The 15,335-nt window shown below is 40.8% G+C and overlaps 1 protein-coding gene across 2 annotated transcripts; it reads left to right on the top strand.

Moving 5' to 3' along the window:
* Window positions 1–960: 960 nt before the first annotated feature.
* Window positions 961–14,892, top strand: cldn19 (claudin 19). Of its 2 annotated transcripts, none has more exons than XM_005798195.3 (5): window positions 961–1,770; window positions 6,129–6,293; window positions 6,579–6,663; window positions 8,812–8,958; window positions 12,237–14,892. In XM_005798195.3, exons 1-5 carry the CDS (start codon window positions 1,548–1,550, stop codon window positions 12,271–12,273), a joined length of 657 nt encoding a protein of 218 aa, XP_005798252.1. In that variant the 5' UTR covers window positions 961–1,547; the 3' UTR covers window positions 12,274–14,892. The 2 variants fall into 2 exon arrangements, with proteins under 2 accessions (XP_005798252.1, XP_005798251.1); XM_005798194.3 differs by having other exon boundaries at window positions 962–1,770; window positions 12,715–14,892.
* Window positions 14,893–15,335: the final 443 nt, after the last annotated feature.

The raw sequence follows: 15,335 nt of genomic DNA on the forward strand, positions 1-15,335 counted from the left end.
GAAGGTGGAAAGAAACTTCATGTAACCCACCTGAGCATCCGTCACGCACTGACGAGGCCAAGTCCGATGCAAGAATCTGCGAGAAGTTACGCATGGACATGCTTGTCGTGTAGACAGGCTGAGTGTGTGTGACAGAGAGTGTTACTGGTAGGGGTGAGACATGTCTCTTGCAGACGCGAGGAACGGCCATGTCTCTGAGAACGGCCGTGTGGACAGTCTAATAGGCAGAATGGAATTAGTGTGTTAGTCTGGAGTGAATTTAAGCTAATTTAATGAGCTGAGTGAAAGTAGAGCTGACGGGCCGAGCAGCTGTGGGAAAATGGGTTGCTGTGCCCCCCGCACCAACCCTTCCCCCCTCCCTCACACACACACACACACACACATAAAAGGCAGAAGTTTGACTGTGTTTGCAGCTCGCAAGGCTGTACAGTTGGGTGAACTCTTGTTTGCTCCTGTGTGAATCTCTCCCTTGAGTCATCTGGGTTTCCGTGGTGATGAGGGGTGGCATGCTTTGGTGGACCATAATTTCCTGAGAGCCTGTCTGAATGTGACATGTCCTTTTCAGCAGCTGCTTTGTTTTGGGGCTGATTTACATGCATTTGTTGCATTTCGCCCCCCATCTCCCTCCACACCTCCGGTCTGGGTTGGCCAACTCTTCAGGGATGAATTCATCCGACAGCCAATCAAACAGGATCAACTAGAGTTTCTTAGGGAAAACTAAGAAGTTATATTTTCAACTTGAGTTGAAAATATAAGATAAAAAAAATAAAAACCTCATTTGGACTTGTAGTAGGTTTCTGCCTGACCAGCATTTTATTTTCTACTTTCTCTTTGTCTCTCTTTAAAGTCTTTGCTTCTTCACCCCCTCCTCCCAGTTGGTCCATCCCTCTTCCCTCCCATAGGCGTTGCTAAAACACGCCAGAATCCAATCATAAGTCAATTCTGTTACCCATCCTTTCATGTTCAGCCTGTTGTTTCCACAAGTTCTTTGTTGATTTTTTTTTTTTGCTTTTCACTTTCCTCTGCTTCCTCTCACTTAGCCACTTGAGCTTGCACCAGTTGAAAGGACTTTATTGGGGGGGAGAGAGCGCGCAAACAGCAGAAAGAAAGAGAAGGAACCGACGGAAGCCATGCAAACAGTGAGTCGGCCCAGCGATTTTCCTCAACAAGCCTAATCTCTGACCAGCACAAATTGTTTTTGACTCATCCCTGGAGAGGTGCCCAAAGAAACCGGATAGGACAGACCTCGAGGAGGAGAGTTTTGTTCATCATTCTGGCTGACAGGCAAGACAAGCATCCAAGTTGTGGGTACAAGCCAAGAAAGAGTTAACATTGAGATAAAGTGGAGAATCACACAAATGTGAGTTGAAGCAGACAGAAGGGGTGATGCTTAGAGGGACAAGAAAGTGAGGAGAAAAGTCAAACGAGAAGCAGCAACAACACAAAGACTGCCCACAGAGAAACGAGAAGTCTTGAGAGTAAGCTGCTCCAAGTCAGGTGGAGAGAAAGAGAAATAGAACAAGTAGAAACAGATTTTCAGAGCGAGGATGGCCAACTCGGGTCTTCAGTTGCTGGGGTACTTTCTGGCGTTGGGCGGCTGGATCGGCATCATCTCCACCACCGCGCTGCCCCAGTGGAAGCAGTCGTCTTATGCCGGGGATGCCATCATCACAGCTGTCGGTCTGTATGAGGGGCTTTGGATGAGTTGTGCGTCGCAGAGTACGGGACAGGTGCAGTGCAAGATCTTTGACTCCATGCTCTCGCTGGACAGTGAGTATGATATTTAAATTTGATTGGGTAAAACACGAAAAGGTGCTTGGAGTTATTGCAGCGTGTGCTAATACCTTTGACCACTCTACTTTCTGTCATTTTTATGTTTTTTTCTTACCCACAAGGGTTTGTTGTGTACAGCTGTATGATTATATTGTTAGTTTGAAGTACTAAAACTAGCAGGGTACGGTTCAGAGCAACTGTGTGGTCATTTTTTAATGACTTCAATAAAGCCAAACTCTACTAACATCACCACAAGTGGCATGTCTACGTTTCTTTAGATACTCTGTGTCACTCAGACTGTTTTCTTTGTTAGATTTTCTTTGAATGACGATTAGCAGTCGTTCAAAGTTGTGGCTTTGAACGACTGCTAATCAGCTGCCTCATCGTTTTCCTCTGAACTCTTTTACAAATGTTGTTGAGCTGCAAATCATAATAGTTATTGTAGTTGGCCTATTCATATCCTCACACCCCCTGAGTGATTGATGTCATCTCGACTCGCAGAAGTTCCCAAGCTGTAAATCTCACTTAAACACGCAGCATCTTTTAATGAAGTTGTGTTCATGTAATGTGAGAAAAGTGGTGAAAGGCTAAGGAATGTAGGGTTCAGACATAAATTAGCTCCAAATATGAGCCTCTTGTCATTGCCGATCTTTTAAGGAGGACGCAGAGACTCTTAATTATGGATTATATGAGTCGATCCATCTTCTAGTCCACTTAAATCATTCACTACAGTTTCTAATGAAATAATTGGGGGGAGCTGAAGTGGTGCACAGTAAGTAAAAACATGTTGTTTTTCATAGAACTAAACTTTATGGCGCTCTCTTGAAAGTGCAAACACTTCGGTGACTTTGTGCATCAGTTGTATTAAGACATTTTCAACGCCAGGACACCCAAACTGAACCTCTATCTCCTTTGAACCATTGCAGCAATAAGAACAGCGTATTGTCTTTGCGGATGAATAGCCGCTATTACGAGAAGAAAGGGGCAGTGTTGAGGCAAACACTAAAGATATTCCCAGAATGTGTTTCGTCTTCCCCACACACGTGCATTGTTCCCCGTTGTTCGCTTACACACCCAGTGACCAAAGACAAACATCCAAGTTAAATCTTTAAAAGCTGTCGTTTGTGAAGCGCATGTTCCTCCCTTCACTGCCGTGGACAGGAGCCCCGGAGCTTAGGAGAAGACGCAGCAGGTGTGATTTAAATTTTGTTTTGATCTGGCAGTGAGAGCACCATGAGACCTCTGCTGTTCTGGATGCACTTGCAACAGGAGCAGCATGTGACAGTGGGCATAATTGTTCACCAGACTGTGCTTTGTCTGCTTGAACTGTCAAGCAAACATAATGGAGAGTAACGCTTGGTTTGCTGAGCTCCTTGCTGAAGGTGAAGCTGAAAGCCGAAGGTACGATTAGTCGTTAGTTACGATGGGTTGTGGAAGCTAGTAGTCCTGAAAGGACAGCTTGTTGCAACTTACATGCAATCACCTGGACTATTTTCTTAAATCTACTCAAATCAGTTTGTTGTTGCTTGGAGGCATTGAAAAGACTAGCTGTCCTCCCCTTTGAAAAATGTTTTCAAATTATGTTCCTTTTTTTCTTAATCAACAAACACATAAGTGACAATCTTGCCAATTAGGTTTAATTCTGACAATGAATAGTCACAATAAAGCAAATAAATCAATCAATCCACAGTTCTGTAATAAACACAAAGCTCTTTCACAAGCGTGCCGTCACACAGCCACAAAGACAAACTCGCTGCTGAGCTGGCATCGCGAGGCCAAGGCAGGACCGGAGCGGAGCTGTGCATACACTGTGGGAAGGAACGAGCGTGTCAGTGGAATACGAAGCCTTCTCAGTTTGATTCCATTTTCAAAAGTTATAACTTCTGAAGGAACCTTGGCCCGGGTCCAATGATCCGTTCCGTCTCACTGCACTTCACCGAAACCCATCCAGTGTGTGTTAACAGCAGGGAATGATGTGTGCCGCGCACTTGTCCAGTGGTGGTCCCACATCTCCACCGACCAGCTGTGTCACACAGACCGCCTGTCATGGCAACATCACATCAAGCTGGATTCATTTATTCTCTGTTTGGGATCAATAAAGTATTTTTGAATTTGAAATCCAGCTAGCCCCTACATTAGTAGACTATTACAGGCCTGTGACTGCCTCCTTTGGTGGCTCACGCTTTCTCTGTAGAGATGCTTTGTGTTCTTACACAAAACATCTAGAAAAGAATTAGTGTGTTTTGTTATTTCAGCTGATGGCTTCTTACGGAGCCCATAGAACCAGGCAGAAATCGCTGGACCCTTTGAAAGCAAAATACCGCTAGCCAAAGGAAAAACAGCAAAATTAAAATTAATTCTGGGGCAATAATTTAAGCATCATGAGTCTAAGAAGCATTTTTTTTATGGAAAATAGCTGGAAGTGTTTACTGGATCAGATATCTGATATGATATTGTGGTGGACAAAGTACTCGACTCTAGTACTTGAGTAACAGCATTGATACTCTTGGTGACATCTCACTGAACTTTACCTTTGCTACAGGTACAGATTGCTTGGTCAGAAGTTTACTCAAGTTAAAGTACTGAAGTACTTACTTTTGAAAATACTTAAGTATTCAAAAGTATAAATTATATTTTCTAACATCAGTACATCGCTGTATTGTTTTCTGAACGCTTTTACAGAACCTTGTAACTTGCTGAAAACCACTCTGCTACAAAACGTCTGCGCCACCTCTGAAAAACGTCAGCATAAACATGCAGTAAAAGATGACAGCTATCTACATACTTTAAAAAAAACAATAACAAAAACTTCTCTCACCTGCCTTCCCAAAATAAGATACAGGAGAGAATTTTTTTTTCAAAAGTACAACATTTGTCTTTGAAATGTAGAGGAATGAAAGTCATAAATTCCTCCAATAATTTTATGGGGAATTTTTTTTCACTGGGGAAAAAAAAAGAAGATATTCATTTTTTCACTCAAAAAATGAATATACGATACTGAAACATTTTTCTTAAGTACAGTACTCGAGTAAATATACTCTGTTACTGTCCACTGCTGGATATTCCAATTAGCTATGAGTGAAATCACAATGAGATCTCACTGCCTGCACACACACACACGCACACACACACACACACACACACACACACACACACACACACACACACACCCACAAGCTCACCCCCACACAAGTTCACATTTACCAGCAGGCACATTGAAAGTGTGGCTGGCAGTACCAGTCTTAGTTTAGACAGAGGAGGCTAACCATGAGCCTGCTGCCACCGCCTGTCCCTGTCACAGCCTGTGACTGGGCAGCACAAAGGCAATGAGCCTTTAACTTAAAATAAAGATTAAAACACAGAGTAGATAAATAAAAAAAAAATCAAGACTCTTTTCTGTTCAAGATCTTTAAAAGCAGCTGTGGAGCAATAAATCAGACATCAAAGTTAGTTCATCCTGTTGCTGTCGTCGTAAATCGTCCCAGTTCAGCCTCTGCAGCGCCGTGAATGGATCTGTGTGTTTTTCTGTCAAATAACGAATTGTGCGTCAGGCCGGTGCTGAAACACTTCCCTCACTTCTACATGGGGTGTGGTTGAATTTGAATTTTCTTTTTTTCCTCTTGTGACACTGTGTTCAAAGACTGTCAGGGTAACTTTTTCATTTCAGTGACCGCGGTTGCCACACAGTATGTCCGTAAACAGCATCAATGGAGGCCTGAATGAAAACAATCTAGCTTTGTTGCCGAGCCACACTAATTTCTCTGTGTGAAACATGGAGAACAGGACCTCCTACAGCTGCTCAGTGCCAGAGAAAGAGCTTCATCTGTGTCTGTCCCACCTACAGCAGCTGCATATATACAGACATTGTGCGCTCTGTACGTTTGTGTGTGCGTGTGTATGGTTCTATGTAATTTTGTTCCTCCCACAAGTTATGTGTGTTGAGGTCAGTGTGGGCAATAGATTAAAATTTTTAAAAAGCACAGCCACACTGGAATGAGGATTTGGACGTCTAGAGTCTCACAGCTCTGACAAATAAATAGCTGGAGATAACGATGCTGCGAAAAGTGGGACAGTGGTGAACTAATGAGCCGTCATAAATGCATGCGGTCTCCCATCAGTCCTTTGTGGCAACTGTATTGTAATTCCTTCGAAATTATCACTTTAATGTCCAGAGTTTTTCTGGGCGTTTTTCCAACTGAAGAACTGAGAAATTATTTGTTTTTAAAACTGTCCACCACTTTCTTTCCTCCTCTTAATCCTTCTGCGACTTTTCTAAGCATCTGTAACACCGACCCCCTGCTACTCCGTGCTACGCTCTATGTTTCCTGCTCATTTCTTCTCTCTCCTTTATCTAGTCCACATCCAGACATGCCGGGCTCTCATGGTGATATCAGTGCTCCTTGGCTTTATCGGCATCATCGTCAGCGTCGTAGGGATGAAGTGCACCAAGGTGGGAGATAACAACCCGTCCACTAAAACCCGGATTGCTGTCACCGGAGGAGCTCTCTTCCTGCTCGCAGGTGGGGTTAATCTCCAGAAAGGAACACACGGTGTAGCTTCAGTAAAGTGTGTGTTTCACAACAGATCTCACATTTTTCTAGCCTGAATGTAGGATTCTGTTAGGCAGTTAAGGCCCCTGCTGTAAACAGGAAGTGGTCATTTTAGCTGCTGACCTCAGACATAAATTAAACTCATCCCTGAGGGGAAGATGACCTAAACACAGATCCACTGCGTTCCATTTATGTTTAGTTGTAGCACCCCTAGTTAAAGCAGGGAGACGAATCTCTTGCCTTTTTCCTTTGCAGGTCTCTGCACACTGGTGTCTGTGTCCTGGTATGCCACTCAAGTGTCCTACCAGTTCTTTAACCCAAATACACCGCTCAATGCCAGGTATGTACTTGCTCGGGTTATGTCTCATACTCTTGTAAAGTTGCTATTTGTTGTCTAACAAAATGTATCATCCATGGCATTACATCCTGATTCTGCAGCTGAGACCTCACCGTCTGCTAGGAAGCTAAATACATTTTCAACTTACAGGTTATCCCTCTAACTCCAACCTCTCCTTAGTATCAATATTGATAATGCAATGGTGTGACCATTGATCAAAACAAACAGAAGACTCAACATCGGTTTTGAATTATTTGAAAAAAAAAAAAAGTACCAACCACAGGAGCCCATCCTCAAAAGTGGAACAGAAATGTCATCTGGCAGATGACCTCAGAAGATGCTACTGGCAGCCATTCACACCTCTCACTATCTCTTCCACATCCCAGGCTACATTTACACAAATGTTGCCTGGAAACTGTCTGTATTTTTGGATGCTGGTATGGGAAAGGTTCCACAGATAGATGAGACCACCAAGACACCTTGAATCAGCTGTAATTGTCATGCCAGTCCACCTGATGGCGCTGTAAATTTGGCATATTGTCAAAGCACTCATGCAGCTTCCACCTCATTTAGAAAACTGTAACCTGTCTCTGATGAACCAGGCGCTCATGTCACATTGTGTATTCTGTAAAAGCAGTTGCGTTAAACAGAACAGGTTCAGTACCACACACAGCCCAATGCTAGCCACCAATGTTTTTGTTGCCATCTGCCTGCACGTGCCTGGAACAAACCCTGTTGGTGTCAGAGACTCCACTGGAGATTACAGACTGGACACTCTGACACAAAAACTCCCTATGCATCAAAAACTCTCCTCTCCTCCCCCTACCTGGACTTGAGATCTCTGAGGAAGATGTCAATAGGCTCTTTCAACAAATCTCCATGATATGCAATCCCTCTCTTGCCTGCGCTGACCAATTGGCCCAGATCTTCAGCAGGTCTCTTGAGTTGAGTGAGGTTCCCTAGTCTTTCAAACGTTCCACAATCATCCCTGTCCCCAAGAAATGCACAATCAGTGAGTTAAAAGATAATAGTATTTCACCCTGATGCCTGGGGTCATGAAATTCTTTTAGCAACAAGTGTTGAACCTTCTCAAACACCCTTTTGGGCCCTTTCCAATTTGTTATTGCAAAGGGCCCATCAGTTCAACAGTTGAAGCAGTCAACTAAACTTCACCCTGCAGCGCCTCGACTACTAAAGGACATAGGACAGGATCTTGCTTGTGGACTTCAGTTTGGTCTTCAACATGTTCACAGTAAACAGCATCAATGGTCCATAGCACCATAGGTCTAGGGTCAGGAAAAGGGCAGCTAACATCTCTACAGATGCCACCCATCTGTTTCAACACAAACTGTTTCAATGCTTACCTTCAGGTAGGCGCAACAGAACGCTTTGCAACAACCCGCTGCCACAGAGACTGTTTCTTCCCGTAGGCCTTCTCTCTGATGAACCTGCAACAAAGTGCCCAGATCAATACCGTGTATATTTCCACTAATTCAACCATGTTTTCCTTTTCGATTGTATGTCATTGTTTTCATTTTGAGTGTTCTTTATATATGTCTTTTTTTAATATCTTTATTGAGAGCAAAGCCGAACAAAAGTCAGATTGTGTGTGCAGACTTGGTGAATAGCGATGATTCTGATAAAAACCTAACTACTTAAACAAGGTTCTCAAAGGGTGGAGGTTTTAACAATCTGCTTTTTATTAATAAATATATCTCATATTCTTTGTCCCATTATTACGGCATTTGGCAAATATCTATGTAATTTTGGTAATTCTTACTGACCTGAAACAAGAAAAGTTTGGTGTCTTTTTATTAGGTGTATGTAAACTTCTAGTTTCGACAGTAAACTAGAGGTTTCAAACCACTGACCTCAACCAGGGTTTATAATATTTGCTCACCCTTACTTAACCTGAAATCACATGCTGACAGCAATTAGTTAACGCGTCATGGGACAGGATTTCTTATGACGAAAAATGTTGCAACACAAGATGTGCTCTAAATTAGAAGTGTGCCAACAACTCTGAGGTGGATCGATTTATTCAAGTTATTAAATTGAAAACAGGTAAACAGTTTTGTGAAACTTTGATCTAAACTCTTTTGAATGACTATAAATGCTTTCCTGCCTCTTTCCACTCTTTTTCCTGCTCAGGTATGAGTTCGGCTCGGCTCTGTTCGTGGGCTGGGCCGCTGCCAGCCTGACCGTTCTGGGCGGCTCCTTGCTGTGCTGCTCCTGCTCTAAAGACGACATGCGAGGGCAACAGTATTACCGTCAATCACAACCTTCCACAGCCAGGGAGTACGTGTAAAAAAAAACAAACCCCAACCCCAACACCTCCAGCAGTTCCCCAAACAGAGAGCAGAGGACACGCTGGGCACCAACCTGTGTTTTCTCTCTTTCTCTCTTTTACTCTCTTTCTTTCTTTCTTCCTTTCTTTTGTTCTTTCGTTCTCTCAAATAATGAAAAATTAAATAAAAACAAACAGAAAGACTATCCTTTGCGCTATCACACAGCACTTACACACTAGACTAAGACACAATCACATTATTTACCAGCATCACAGGAAGAAGTGTTTGTCTAGCCTGATGTTACACAGTGTTAAGCTAATGCAGTGAGTGGAAAGAGCTCATCTGCCGCAAAGTCACTATACAGTGTTTTGCAGAAAATAAAAAAATCTTAACCTTCTCTATATGGAACTACTGTGTCAGTGATAATTCTAATGACTTAATGAGAACTCGACACTCTGTTTTGATTCTTGAACTTTGTTCTTGGTCTCCCTGTTTTGCTTTCAAAAGCCAAGAGCAAAGCTATTTTGTTTAGGCATGTAAGGTTACCACAAAGTGAAAACCCAAGAATGTACACAACGTCACTTCATGGTGAAAAAAAAAAGAAGAAGCCACATAAAATGTGTATGACAGCTCATGTCTTATTCATTTTATTTGAGTCTTGCAATTTGGGTTCGGATGTAAAAGTTCCCACACAGATAAACTCAGAGTCTTTACCTGCATGTCCTGTGCTTCCTGGTTGGAGCTCTGTTGGAGTTCTTAATCCTCAATAACTTGTCTGATTCCACTTGGTGCAGTGAGGTTGTGTGACATCAGAAATCCGAGAAACTGTAAAAAAAGAAAAAAAAACAACAACAACCTACCAATCATTTTCAGTCCATGTTTTTATATTGGTAAATAAAGTATTAATGAATGTACTGAGGTGTCCAGAATGCTCCAGTGCCTTTTTCATTTCCAAAGAACCAGCTTGGTTTTCACCTGACTTAAATCATGAGACACAATCTGAACTGCAACAGCGGAAGTGAATTGTTCCATTAGCCTATTGCTTTATCTCTAATGAGCATGTCTGTGGCTGATTACCATTGGTTTCTGCATGAAGAGAAAGAGGGCAAGTTTTCATTATGTTCCACTTACTAACACTGAAGGTCCTGCTTTAAACACTGCCTCATTTAATACTTTTTTCTAAGCTATCTTGCAGACACAAAAAATGAGCAATAAGCTACTTTGTAATGCAATTGCACTGTATCTGAAAAAAAGACCATAAGCTAATATTAAACTTTAAAAAAAAACACTTGTATAATTTAATCGCAGTAAGAAAATATTTTAACATATCATTTGTAGCAACAGATTTTAAGAAATACGACCTAAAAACGGACAAAACAGAAGCATTACCTGCTGCTAAACCCAGGTTCAAACATTTTACAGCTGAACTGTGCAGTTACATTAAATTGGCTCTTGAGTTTCCTCTTGGTGCTCCCACATCACTTTGGCCTCATTTGTGTATATGAAAGGGCTGGTCCGTTACTGTTCCAGATAATAAAGCCATTAACTTTTCCAAGAAAAGGTCACAGTTGGCTTGCTCCTTTTTCCTGCATAGTCTTTTCCTCAAAAACACTTGTTTCTGGAGTGCCCTGTTATTGTCAGACTGGAGAAGCTGTAGAGCTATAGGAAATTCCTTTTCTCCTTTTAAATAAGAAAGAATGTCAAGTAATGTAAAAGAAGGGCTTCCAGTAGTTTTTACTGAACCACAGTTAAGAAAAGCTATCAGTCATAGAAAGGTAAAAGATTTAGGGTTTAAACAAAATCTTTTCCATTTTTTATTTTTGGTTGAAACGTTAATATTAATTCAGCTTTAGGTGGCAACATTGATGTCATGCCTGTACTTTTACATAATACCTGCCAGCTAAGTGAGCGCTAGCATAGAGGTCTAAGCTAATGCGGTTTTAGCTAACGGTCTAGCATCTACAGAGGTTTAATGTTTGCAATACTGGGCAGTTTAGGAAGTAATAAAAACAGATGCAATATCATATGAACACTACTTTGCTTTAAATTGACAATTTTCTCTACTTAGGCTTTGGCAGGGAAGTTATGAGTAGTCCTACCTGGAGAAGATAACTCAACAGCTTATTGAAAAAGTCCAGACCATATAATGCTTACAGTATTGTACAGTACAAACACTTTATTAACCATTACAGAGGGTTCAGGTTTGAGAAATGCCATTTTGCAGGGAGGCGGAGAAGAAGTGTACATATCCTCAGACTGGTGGAAAGCTAACAGCTAGCTAACAGCTAGCCTGACAAGGCACCCCCATTTCAGCCTAATTTCTGTCATTTAAAACAATTTGAGCTGAATATATAAATGTCACTTGAATACAACGACATTTAGCGGATATTAAAAATTTTGCGAGTTGTTGAGTTGGCTGCTATTTCCTCAGCTGAACAACAAGTTGTTGCTCCATGATTTTGTTAGTTGTGCTTTTTTGTTGCCTCATTAGCAGATGAAGGCCAATAATGAGGCTTTAATCACCAAGAGAAGAGGAAGGTTTTGGAATTTGCAGCAAACTGTTACATGTGAAACATTAAAAACTGCGCTTTTTTTATAGGTCTTAGTTACTTTGAACTTATCTGGAAAGATTATTGATCGCCCAATCAGGTGAACTGGTTTTGTTAGCAACCTCAGCCAATATGATTTTGCGTCAGAAATCAGTTTTTTAGTCAAAATTAGCAACTATCTCTTGTGATACTTTAGAGCGTTAATATTCACTGATTTAACATTTCTCCTTATCTAAGCTACCGAGTTATCAACTTCAGAAAACAGACTCACTCATAACTTTTCATAGAGCTCTGCTTCAGAAAGGTTAAACATCTCTAGGTATGCTTGTAGGCAATTTCTAGTTCCCTTTGGGCAGACATAAAGTGTTCATCTAAATCCAGACATTTGCTAAGCTGTCATTGCTGTGGCAGCATATCTGGAGACACCTTAACCCTATCATACAGTCTGAGCACTGAAACAAAATAAAAATGATTGATTTCGTCCAATTAATTGATTTTGTTTTATTTTTAATAAACAGTCCTTGGAGACTAATTTCTCAGTGAAACTTCATTTTATCCCTCACATTTTTAGCCAGCTGCCATGTAGTCAAACCTCCCATCTTTGTCACTTTGTACTAACACCTCAAAGAGATTTTGACTTTGTAACACAGGAAATCTCAGAAGTATTGTTGTGTTCCTTACTTCCCCTCCTGTCTTACCCTGTTCTTCTGTGATTGTCTTCTTCTCTCCTCTAATTCAGGGCAGAGTTGTTGAGTGAAACTAGTTTCCCTGACTGATCAGCCCCGCCTTTTTATCGAGGACTATCTGACTGTCCAACCACTGAATTCCCCTCTATCGTTCCTGTCACATTATTGGCCCCAAATTTGGACCTCTTGATCAGGATTCCCATTTTCTTCCACCTTGCCAGTTTTAATGGAAAAACGTAGGCTAGGTCTTCTTTCATTTCACCACCTTTTGAGTCTTCATTGTAAATAGAAATTGTTAAAAGATACTTTTCTTTGAGAAGTAAGAAATTATCCCTGTCTATGCCTTCCATACCTCCCTTTGTGTCCTGTCGTTGGCTGAAGGTTAAGAATGAATTGAAACATGACATTGTGCTGATTTGTGGTGTCGACTACAGTGATCTCTAGGTGTTACAAATGTGTCTTTCTGGTATAATTTGTTCTCTGTGACTGTATTTTCACTGAAACATGTCTTTTTTCCCCTCTGAATTGCAGACCAAATGTTAAAAGTACCCCACCAGAGAAAAGGGAGCAGTACTTGTAGTTGGGGAGAGTCTTCTGGCCTTGCCATGGCTTAGATTCTGTCAACAGGCTAAACCCTCCCAAATGAGGAATTGAAACCAGACAAGAAACAAATTTCTGAACTGAACTCAAAACAATTTGCAGCAGAATAATTTTCGGGGTTATAGGAAGTGCTTGGGGAGGTTTGCAAATTTTTGAAGTGTTAGGGGGCAGAGAAATCAGAACCTTGTCTTTGTTGTTGACTTTGGGAGAGACACAGTCATTCAGGGTATGTTTTCTATAACATGTTAAAATGCCTGGGTGTGTATATCACCTACTCCATACTGTTTAAAAAAAAAATACTACATATGTAATATTTTACTACAATTCCTTATAACAAGTTTGTGCAAATGTAATTGGTTATGTATTTGATGATATGAACCCTTTCACTGTCCTTTCCTGTCTGAGTTGTGGATGTCCTTTGCCAGTAGTTCTGTATACCTTTTTTATGTTGGATTTCTAGGAATGAATATGTAACTACTCTGCAGTATCACTTATGAACAAAAATAATATTAGCAAATATGTGCTGTCTTATGTCATTGTTTTGATGAAGAATTTTTGCTTGTTGCCAAACTGCCTGGATCACGGATGAATCATTTCCCTTTACTGTGTCTGTCTTTAAGTTTTCATCTGCATAGGCTGTTGCTGACCATATCAGAAAATGGATGGATGAACGAATGACAGTGTCATCAGTGTCTTGACCCCTAAATGTAGAGATGCATTGATCAAGCCTTTCCTGGCTGATAGCGACTCATAAAACTTTTGTTTGTGTCTTTGGGGTTGATTTTAACTGACTATAAGTCTTTGTTCTGATCCCTGTGACACATAAAAGAGAGAGTTCATTGACAGATATAGTAATTTAGTGGATTTTTAGTTAGGTATGTCCCAGTAAGGGTCACTCAAGATATCATGGCACAAAACTGCGCAATGTTAAAATACCTTAACCTTTTCTTGTCAAAGTCAAGCATCACGAAGTACAAATTTGTTGGTGTTATCACTTGACTTTGCCTGTGGAAGTAAGTCTAAGGGATTATTATGAGCCTGGATGTGAAGGTAAGTGCTTAAAGCTCGACATCATTTCCTATGTTTTAAAGTCTGATGTTGAAGTAAGGAGTGGAGCGGCTCCTAGTTTGGCCCTTCATGTTTTCAGGGTTTGCTTACAGAAGGTTTGTCAGTCTGATTGATGACGCTCTTCCAGATTGAAAGCCTCCTCCACTTTCAAACTATTTGTGTTGCAGATTTTTGGGCAGTCAATAATAATAATAATAAATTATAATAAAAGAAATAATGAGAGATGGACAGAAGAAACACTGTGTTAGCTTTTAGCTAAATTCTGTTGGCGCTCCACTAAAAGGACAGGGGGCCAGGGCCAGGGTGTAATTTAGCTCACGCTGTCCCCCACAAGACGCCACCCTGGGCAGTTGCCCATGTGCGTCCGTATCAGAAATTAATTCAACGTCATTATTAAAAATGCAGGTTTTACTGTTTGAGGAACACAAGAGCAAACATTTTTACTTTTTATTTAGAATGATTTTCAAGCTAGCCAAAGACTAGTTGACTTGTAACTATGAGTACAAGTCAGACTGTGAGTACAAGTCAAAACAAAAAAGAATATTTTAACTGATTAGAGATTACTTCAAAACATATTTTGATCTGTAAACATAAAAAGATGAATTCTCAGTTCTCCATATTGTCTCAGCCATGTTTTCTAACCTTTATTTCAGTTTTAGTAAACTCATAAATACCATTACAGTACATGCAGTGTTTATTGATTAAAAATTTAGACTTCTTAGTAATCATAGATTTAATGAATAGGGAAAGAATTAGAAAATGTGTCGACCTTTGACGCTCAAATTCCTAATCTTAGCTGGAAAATTGGCAGATTTCCTTCCACGGCTGATCAGTGCACCTCTACCTACAGGATGTTCTGCTCTACCTGCTGTCCTGTGTACTAAGGAACACAAGTTTATGCAAATGCCTGACTGATGCCTGCATTTATTTCCCCTGGCATCCCTTTGTCTAATATTTACTTCTTTTACGTTGTGTATTATCTTATTTACAGTATACTCATGTCTGTCTCCTAGAATGAAGTAAACAGAGACATAAAATGATTGTGGGTTATGACTCAGTGGTTTGTTGCCTGTTTCCCAAACTTTCAGCCTTTCTGCTGTTCGCCCACTCTCCCCACTCCTTCCTCCGACTTTTTGCTCCCTGTTGTTCAATAATTACAGACGTGGCATTCCACTTCTGCTTGAATGAACTGCGGCACATTCTCAGCAGGGAGACCCGCGAGGTTCACTTGCTCACTTCTGCTACAACTGACAACAAGGCTTGAGGTTTTTGTTTTTTCCTGATTTCAACAAATAAAACATAAAATGATGATGATATTTATTAGCAAAACAAAATTCCGTTGCATCTGGGGAATTTCTGTTTACTCTGAATTCAAAAACATCCATGGTCAGATTTTGTTCACAAATTAATTCTGTGTCCATATCGCTAATGGTATTAAACTAGTTAAGTCTTCCATGACATCATTGCATCTTTAAAGATTTTTT

This window comes from Xiphophorus maculatus, chromosome 20, assembly GCF_002775205.1.
Source record: "Xiphophorus maculatus strain JP 163 A chromosome 20, X_maculatus-5.0-male, whole genome shotgun sequence".
Classification (NCBI taxonomy): domain Eukaryota; kingdom Metazoa; phylum Chordata; class Actinopteri; order Cyprinodontiformes; family Poeciliidae; genus Xiphophorus; species Xiphophorus maculatus.